Source organism: Protopterus annectens, chromosome 7.part1, assembly GCF_019279795.1.
Source record: "Protopterus annectens isolate FY-2018-M chromosome 7.part1, PAN1.0, whole genome shotgun sequence".
Classification (NCBI taxonomy): Eukaryota; Metazoa; Chordata; order Ceratodontiformes; family Protopteridae; genus Protopterus; species Protopterus annectens.
In genome coordinates, this window is record NC_056740.1 from 287,763,968 (window position 1) to 287,773,967 (window position 10,000).

Below are 10,000 nucleotides of genomic sequence, written 5' to 3' on the forward strand. Positions count from 1 at the left end.
AGGGGTTGATAGATTTAAGTGTTAACCAACTTAGTTTTAAAAATGCACAGTTGAAGGATCTCACTTTAAGGAAGGCCAGAAATATTACCCAGACAGTGAATGTAATTGCTACCATAATGACCACCCTCCTACCTGCACATAATTTGAATCAACAAATTATTTAAAAAGTACACAGAGAGGTGAAAACATAAAGGAAATCTTGGTAAGCAAGCCTTTTCAAGAGTCAGTCCTGGAGTGGCATGACCATGTTTTGCGAGGACATGTAGGTGCAGGAAAAAATACGGAAAGGGTTTTAGAAGTGGCTGGGGTCTTTTCATCCACTTCATGTTTCCATGCCTCTTGCACGATGTGTCAAGAAACCACCTCCTGTAAATGCTTTTCTTGCCACTTGGTGCAAGTGCCCATAACAAATGTACCTTTGAAAGAATAACTATGGATTTCATAGGGTATTTAGTTAAAACCCTTTAAGAGTCATTGGTATATTCTGATGACTGCAGAGTATGTCACAAGCTACCCAAAGTTGGGCACTCTAGCATGTCAACCATTGTCAGTGAATTAATGCTATTGTTCACATGAGTGGGAAGAGCAAAAAAATTCTGAAAGATTAAGGAACAGCTCTCATGCCTAAAAGTTATTAAACAACTTTGCCAGCTTTTTAAAAATCAAACATCTTACAGCACCCATACATTATCCTCATATGGATGGTTTACTGGAACATTGCCATGAAATCCTAAAAAAACATTCTGGGGTGGATAACTGACAAAGAAAGGAAGAAATGGGGCCCCTTTCTGCACTTCATGTTATTTGCTGTTAGGAAGACACTGCAGTCCTCTACTAGATTTAGTTGCTTTATGAAAAGATGCCTTGAAATAAATTCCATGTGGCTAAGACAAGGAACGAAGAAGCTACTCCTCTCTGGAGTGTGTGACTGAAATGCAGGAAAGGATCCCAGGCATCCTACCCACTGAGAGGAAACACATTAAACAAACCCAAGAGACAGAAAAACAAGCTATAATAGAAACACCAAGGTAAAAATATTTCATCCTGGGGATAAAATGCTTATCCTTACACCTTAAAGTAGAAAACAAATTGCTATATTCATGAAGAATAATTTGCAAGGGTAGTGAGACTGACATCTGCAACTTGTGAGGTCCTAAATTATTAATTTTATGACCTGTGCTGTGGCACCTGTCATTGAAAAATATGAGATGAAATTTTGAGCAGGATTTATTTTCTTCATTACGTCCATATGAAAGGTAAAGAAGAGACTTGATGGTTAGATTTCTAAACTCCAACATAACCTAACCTATGTGTTACCAATTTTCACAAATGTTTCCTATACAGCATATCATTATTAATAAATAAATGTTACAAGGCCAAAAAGAATTTATCTTACATGTTAACTCCTCATAGTTAATATATTTAAAATGTCAGAGTAATATTGTCAATAACAGGAAAGGATTTATCATCAAAACTGGAGCTATTAAACAAGGACTCTGCATATATTGCCAGGAATTCATAAAATAGCCTAGAACAAGCCATATGGCTCATGCTAAAAAGGCCCTGATCCCATGACACAGTATTCTGCAATTCAGACGTGTGCTGCAATGAGAAAAGACCTATATCAGCTAATTTGCATGCCTCTGAATCACAGTTACTACCATCGTGTGCATACTATTGCTGATCTGCACTTCTTGGCAGTCAAATGCTGCGGCCACGTTGTGAAGCTATAGGTATCCCCCCCACCATTCACTCTCTCAAAAAAAAGTACACATTCAAAGTCAATCACAAGCCACAGTCCCTGTTCCTGCCTTGAGCTGTCTCCCCAATTCCCATGCTACTGTAAGTGCTGTTAAGACACAACTGTAGTACCCCTGGTGACTAGTATTTCCACCCATCCCCAATTCCCTTGCTGCTATTGGTGCCATTGGGGCACATTTGTAGATTTCCTGATGCCTAGTGGTTTCCCCCACCCCTGAAATGCCAGTAGGTGAACACATCTTACAGTGACTTGGTTTGGGCTAGCCATACTGATGTACATGTCTGAGGGATTTCCTGAGTAGCTCAATGTGTAATGTCTTCTTGGGGGGTGGTTCCTGTAGAAAAATCACATGACTAACTAGCATATGCCTTCCCAGGACTGCCTCATAAACATGATGCACGGCTGAGGAGCTAGACCTACACACTGATGCATGACTTGAGTACCTTGCCGCACCATGGCAGGGTTGTCTCTAAATTCAAAAATGGTACCATGACGTGTACATGTCGATACTTTTATGAATCCTCCCATTGTAACTACATAAGAAATGTATTCTTTTAAGCATTCTATTAAATCAAATATTATATTTTACTAAAGCATAACATGACATCTGTTGGATAACTAGCTACTTGCTCTAACTGTGAGTTTTTGGTTTGTTCTTTCCAAGATGAGTGAAAGCAGTTAAAGTTCTTCCATGAATTTATTCGCACCAAGCTGAATGAAAATAATATGTATTCTTACTGAACTGGTGAAATTAAAATATTTGATTACAATGACAGCAACCTATGTTTTTTTACTTGAAAAACAGCATAGACTGTTGTCTCATATATACACCATAAAAGTTATCAGCATCAACTTCGTTACACTGAGTAGCTTCGGTCCCTCATATCTCTAAGTGAGAAGGGGCAAAGTTCATGATGAAGTACCTTCATTCATATAGTCATTTCTCACTCCTAGTAAAAACAGAAGGATATTATCAAGACGCATTATTCTCAAAAGAGACCAGTTGGCATAATGGTTAATTTCTTCAACTCCCATGCATATAGCAGAATACTGAATCCTGACCTCCAGCCTATATGTTGTTTGCATGTACCCCCTGTGTTGGGCTCTTCCCATCTTCCAAAGACATGCTGAGTGTTTCCATTTTAAATTCACCCAAGAATGCAGATGTGGTCAGCAGCCAGATTCTAAATGGTGCCACACACAAGTAAGAGTTGTACAGATCAACATCTTTGGGCCTCTACTGTGGAATGCAGTATCCTCAAGATAGAATACAGATCACAGACTGCACAGCATTGCAGGGCAAGCCACTCAAGGGTGTAAAATATGTCTCTAGGTGAATCTGTCATGTTGAGTAGTGTTGCCAAATGGGCATGGGTATTTGCCAGCAATAACTGGGTTGAGGACCTGGCCTACTGTGACTTATGCCAGGGACCCATGCTAAAGGAGGGAAGGTGTGCCTTATTGTGAAGTGTGCGACTGCCATAAAGCCTAGCAGCTCTGGGACAGTACGCTACTTTTGCAACCAGGTGCCCAGCTTGGGTTACCTGGGATAGTTCTGTTGAGTGAAGGCTGTAAGTAAAACAAATTACCCTGCCAAACATCAGCGAAGAATTCTACACTCAGTCTAGGTTCATTGACAGGACAGAGCTTGAAGTGGATGACAAGATGGTAAGGAAGAGGCTGGGCATCATGAGACAGAATGAAAGGGCAGTGCAGCAAAGTCACTTGGCTTGAGATCTAGAGTCTACTACTCAGGAGGAGGACAAAGTAGAAATGATGTGGGAATTGTAATGAAAGAGAGGCCTCAGAAGAGAGTAAAGGATGCCATCATATTTAGTGGCAGACTCATGGCAGTCAGACAGCAGTTGCAAGACCTACTAGAAAAAGCAGGGCAACATGAAGTGGTGTCGATAATGGGTGACCAGAATGCTCATATCAGGAAAGACAAAACAGGATATGAGGACTGCCTGGGTCCACATTGGTTGGGCAACAGAAATAAGAAAGGAGAGGCCATTCCAGACATGAAACTCAGACTTCCTCCTAGTAAGGAAAGGGAACTGGGGTAGAATCAGCATTTGCAGTTATCCCCAGCAAAACAGTCAGCCCACAGCATAAACCACTGGTTGCCACAGTCAGCTGCAAGCAGCGGTCAGAGAAGGCTCTGAGCTCAAGAGAGACCAGGCTTAAGACCTGGATGTTGACAGGACAAAAAGTACAACAGTTAAAGGAATTACTCAGGGCTCTAGCACCTAAAGAAGAAGAAATAGATGCAGTTGAAGAATGATGCCTCAAAAACAACATGTGTGAGGACTACAGAACAGATATGCCAGGTATGCAAATAAGGGTACACAAGAAAAGCAGGTGGTGGAATGCAGAAGTCCAAGAAGGCATCAAAAGAAAGGAGGAGTGCAAAAAAAGTGAAAAATAGACCAGGCTAGGAATGAATACTTGTTGGCTAAGAGAGGAGTTGCAGTAGCAAAGAACAAGGCATCAGAGGCACTCAACCAGTTTCTGGAAAGTGACTCAGTAGACGGTACAACAAAACAATAACAGGCTGCAAGGCAAAGACAGAAAAATAAACATGACAGATACCCTTCATAAGTTATGCCAACAACAACCAGCTGACCAGTCCACAGGACATCAAAGGCAGATGAAAGGAATACTTCCAGCAGCTTCTGAATGAGGAAAACCCCAGAGAAGCGGCACTACCCCAGACACAAGCTACAGTGAGAGAACAGGATAAGGCCACCCTGGCAGAACAGCACTAAGGAAAATGAAGTCAGGGAAAGCAACAAGTTCAGATGAGGTCACAGCAGATATGATAAAGATGCTGGGTGAGATAAGACACAAATGGCTCCTGAGGGTACTCATATCAGTGTGGAGAGAAAGATGTATCCCAGATGACTGCAGAACAAGCATACTGGTGCCAGTGTTCAAGAACAAAGGAGACATTCACAACTGTGGGCAGTATAGTGGTAACAAACTCCTCATACTGTATGAAAGTTCTGGAGAGGGTAACTGACAAACAAATACACAAAGTAGTAGAAAGATAGATGGGAGATGAGCAGTTTAGATTCAGACCAGGATGCAGTACAACAGACCCAATGTTTGCTGTGAGACAGATAGTTGAGAAGAAACTGGACTTAGTGACAGCAGATGGCAAGGTCCCAACAAAACTGATTTGGGCAGTACTGCAGTGACTAGAAGTTCCAGAAACATTGGCAGAATTAGTGCAGGTCACATACCAGGATGGAATGATTCAAGTACAGTGTTTGATTTCACTGTGGGGTTCCCAGTGGGAATGGGTGTGCATCAGGGTTCACCTCTGAGCCCACTGATGTTCATACTGGTGATGGACTACATCAGCAAACAGGTTAGAGGGGAGAGATCAACAAAGTTGCTGTATGCAGACGATGTGGCATTACAGGCAGACTTCAGCAAAGGCTAGGGGAATGGAAAACAAAACTGAATGCACATGGAATGACACCAAGTACAGATAAGAAAATTGTAATGGCAGCACATGAGGGGAAATCAGAAGAAGCTGGGAAATGTAATAGAAGGGAAAACAGTGGGACATGTTAATGGGTTAATACTGTCAAGTATCTGGGAGGGGTGGTCGAGGAGAAAGAAAGTCTGAATGAGGAAGTCAAAACTAGAATCAGAGGGGCTGCAGCCAACTGGCACATTGTGTCAGGGGCGGTGTGTGACAGAATACCAAAGAAGCTGAAAGGTAAGGTATACAAAACAGTGGTGCAACCATTACTACTGGTTCAGACACTTGGGCAGTAAAGGCAGAGCAGTTGACGAATGTAGGGGTGATGGAGATGAAGTGTCCGAGACAAATGGTAGGATGTACACTGTGGGACAGCCAAAGAAACAAGGGCAAAAGAACAGAACACAAAGTAGCTCCAACTGCAGAAAAAAATCAGAGAGAAAAGATCACAGTGGTTTGGGCATATGTGCAGAAAAACAGAAGACAATCTGGTGAAGATTTGGGACAGGCAACAAGAAAGAGGAAAGAGGACATCCAGCAAAGAGGTGGATGAACTGTGTGACAGAAGACTTGTGACAGTCAGGCATGAGTGATGAAGAAGGTAGGAGAGTGGCACTAAATAGCGAGATGGTGACAAGTGACATGGCACCCTAACCCCATGTATAAAACGGAATAAAGTGGTTGATGATGATGATAACAATAACATTGTTCACAAAACTTATTTATTTGATTTTGCTATAAACTAAAAGGAACTGCTTTAACATGTTACTGGCCTAACATTTCTCACCTTCTTCAATCCCCACATACCCTCTACACATCAAAATTATCCCCAACATTTTACAAACTGTGGGAATCAGTGCCAAATCTCTGATGAATTCCAAAAGCATAGCAAATTTACAATTCTTTATTTATTCACATTCTGAGACGTATTTAAATGTTTTGCAGAAGATGGGCTAGACAGGCTAAGAAAAAAAGACAGACTCCTTACCACAATAATGATACAGTCTCGTCGATCTAATTGAAAGTTACTACATAAAAACTGAAACAAACTATGAGCGCAGCATTCATACAATCCATCTCAAATTCTTGAAAACAGATTGTAACATTGTTGACCTATCACTACTTCAGAATCGTAATACATAGTTTCACACATGTCAAAATTTGCCCGCCTTGTCAAAATTCCAAAGCGTTCTGTATAAAATGATTAACATTCCAATGTCATCATCTGTCCACTGGTGAAAATTCTCTATTACCACATACCTGAATATATCAAAAAGTTATACATCATCACAAAAGCAATGTGGATTTCATTCAAAGCTCAGTATAATTACAACTATTTCAATGATTAAATTCTAAGAAATATAGAACAAGATCTAAATTTTGTTCATTCCTCATTCAGCTAAAATCTGTGTTTGAATCTACAGGCTCTTCATTAGGTGGGCCTCTGACTTCTCAGGAAGATGGCCTCTCAGTGGCTCATACTTAAGCTTGGAAAGGAAGGATCCCAGGGGGAGAGGAGAGTGTGGAGCCAAAGTCCATCACTCATGGTAGTAGGTCACAGCCCCTAATTAGACAGTGCAGTTAGTACATTACCATCAGGATGTCATCACCACCCCACTGCATTAACTTGAGATATCCTGAGAGGCTCTTGGTCTCCGCTACAGTTCTTCCAGACATCAGATTTACCCAAACCCTCACTCTAGCTCCATCCTTGGAATAAGAGACCTGGCCAATGGCCACTTTACCCCGTCCCCCTCTGAACCAACATGAATCCTTTTCTGAACTCGGGTCACTGGCAGCACAAACTGACAGTCAGCATTTGTGTCACTGGGAAAATGAGTAGAACAGCTTATGCTGGCTCTCCCATCCTGCGAGAAAGGAGATGTTTTTGTGATAAGCTGACTGTTCTTGAGTATGCAGAAGCTTTCATGACCCAATGGCTGCTGCACCAGGAGGCATAGGCTTGACGATAGCAAGATTGTGATAGAAGATTTCATGCAGCATGAGTGTGGGAACAAGCACAAATCAGAATGAGAGGCCAGGACACCCGCACTGTGACACTCATGTCCACATCAACCACCCCTGCTTGTGTGGCGACTGAACCATGGATTACTCTCTACCAGTGATGGGAATTAATGAGTAATGACAGCAGGCCTGATGGTCAGCAGGCATGAGGGCAGTTAATTACCGGATATACAGATTAATCATATAGAAACAAACAGTGTTATCTGTAAACAAGTCTTTATTAAATACCACAATTAAAATAATTGCACTTTATAAAGGAGATTATGCAGATGTATTTCTTTGCAGGGGAGGGGACACCCTTCATTGTCCCTATAACCAAGTATACTAATTCAGGAGTGGTACTAATGTAGAATAAAGGCAATACTTGGTTTTCCAGCAAAATTAACTATTTCTTAATCTTCAAGGTAGATTGACCTTCAGGTAATACATTTAGTGAGCAGGATTCTAGGGTCTCGTCCCCAGAAAAATAATATTTTAAAGTAAATGCAATTTGAAACTTCAAAAGAACTTTCTCTTTTGAATTCTGCTGCTTATTGCTTGATAATCTCAGACCCTGCACACATTTCACATGGTGTGAACAAACTACTGTTCATACTTTCACAGCTGACTTTGACGTACTTAACTAAAAAGACACTACATTGTAATCATGTATCCAAACTCAGCGTTGGTACAGATTTACAACTATAAATACCAGACCCCCACCCCCACCCCCACCCAGGAAAAAAGTCCCTCTGTCTCTACTATTTTTTGACTGAGCTATGCAACTAAAAACAGCCTCCATCATGGTTCCCTGGGGTATGTGGCATAAGATACAGTCACATATTCCGCTTTGATAATGTAACATAGCAAGTATTACAGACTCATTCACAACAGAGTAGGTCAACATTGCAAACATTCAGTAGTGTAAACAAAGAGCTTTGCTGTGAGTTTTAAAATGGGATCAGTGCACTAGAGCTGTGGCACTTAGACCTGTGGAAACTTGCCACATTGCAAAGATCCAACAACTGTTAATCAGAGTTACTTCATACAGAGTGAGACTTCATACAGAGTGAGATAACATCAGCAAAGAGAAATATCTCATGAATTACACAGAATGAAGATAAAAGAGTATAAATACATTTCATATAATGGAATACTTGACCTGAAACTTGATAGTGTGTAGCTTTACATTGTACAGACAAATCAAGAAGCAAATGATACTTGAATGTAAATAAACTCTTATCTTCATGAAATGGCATAGAACATTTTATTTTCCTAGTCAGGGCATGTCTTTCGAGTTTCTGACACCTGCGAACAGACTTGATCTCATTCTATTCCACTCTCCATAAAATATTTCAGTTTGTACAGATTAGGTACAACTCATGATCTTCAGGCTAACAAAACAGAACTGGTACACCAAGGTAATGCTGTAAAACACTGCTTAAATTCTACTAGATACACATACTCACTGATAACATCTGGAGATCCTTGAACTGCGGATGGCCACCCCTCATGGCAAACTCTAGTGCATGAAGAACTGGATACAAATCTGTTCCCATTGTGCGTAGTAAGATAGAAAACTCCCTTCCCTGCAGACATAAAGTTTTTATTAGCCAGAAAAATGATGGCAAAATGCGATGATATTGCTTTCCATCCTCACCAGTCACTGACAGAATTTCATCAGCTGGACCTGGCCATTCCAGTTTTTGTAAGTGATCCACAAAAATACTTTTGAAACAGCGGCCTTCTGTGGAATCAAAGAAATCTTCATCTTTCCCAAATACAGAGTAAAAGTTGACAGCTTCATCACAAGGAGGAAGCACAGATGGGACATCACTTAGCCACTCCCATTTATCTGTTGAAGAAAAGTAATTGGCTTACAGTAGCTGTAACTTTAAATGAACATAAACATCCAAACTATAAAATTCTGATGCATAAACAAATTGTACTGTAAGACTTGTCCAGCTGCAAAGGATTTCATCATATGATGTCATTCACCAAGTCTTATATGTTCCCATTTTTTTGACCAGAAAGGTCTTCCAGACAAATCCTATTTTCAGAGAAGGGCCAGAGAAAGCTCAGTTCACTGCATCACATGCAGCACTTACAAAGGCAACAATGACAGTTATTTACAGCCAATTAAAATACATATAAGGTTCACAGGAGGTTACCAGGCTAAAGGCCCTAGCGCCCTTACAAGCCAAGCCATATTTATCCCAAGTTGCCCCAGTGGTCGGTGGTTAAGCGAGTGAAGTTCACAGATGTAACAGTCTATTGTAGCGAATACTGATGTCCATTGTCGAGGAGGGACATGGGCAGCACCCCAGGAGTGAATTTGCAGTCACCCATCCATTGTTCTAGGTTGCGTTTGAAGAGGGTCAGGAAAGGGCTCCGTTTCACGTGAATTGGAAGCTTGTTCCAGACAAGTGAGTCTCAGATATGCATCTATCTTTTCAGCACGACCTGTTCATGTTAGAGGCTATGCATTCATTAATTTTCTTATAATAATTTTTAACTTATTTAGGGTCGGACAAAGTCAGTGCCTATATTGTCAGTCAATGGGCATAAGGCAGAGAATGTAATCCTGAAAGGAAAGTCAGTCAATCGCAGTATGCAGTATGCATGAGTGTATATACACACACACACACACACACACACACACACACACACACACACACACACACCTAAAAGCACTTCAGACGCATTGGGAACTGAACTGGAGGATCGAGCATTGTAAAGCA

General features: G+C 41.0%; 1 protein-coding gene across 1 annotated transcript in view; it reads right to left on the reverse strand.

The window, feature by feature from the left end:
* The window catches only part of LOC122807735, a 249,767-nt gene that overhangs the window by 203,010 nt on the left and 36,757 nt on the right, over positions 1–10,000 (reverse strand). The window contains exon 3 of the mRNA XM_044078717.1: positions 8,729–9,114. Within this exon, the coding sequence (XP_043934652.1) occupies positions 8,729–9,114 (386 nt within the window). The remainder of the gene's footprint in view (positions 1–8,728; positions 9,115–10,000) is intronic.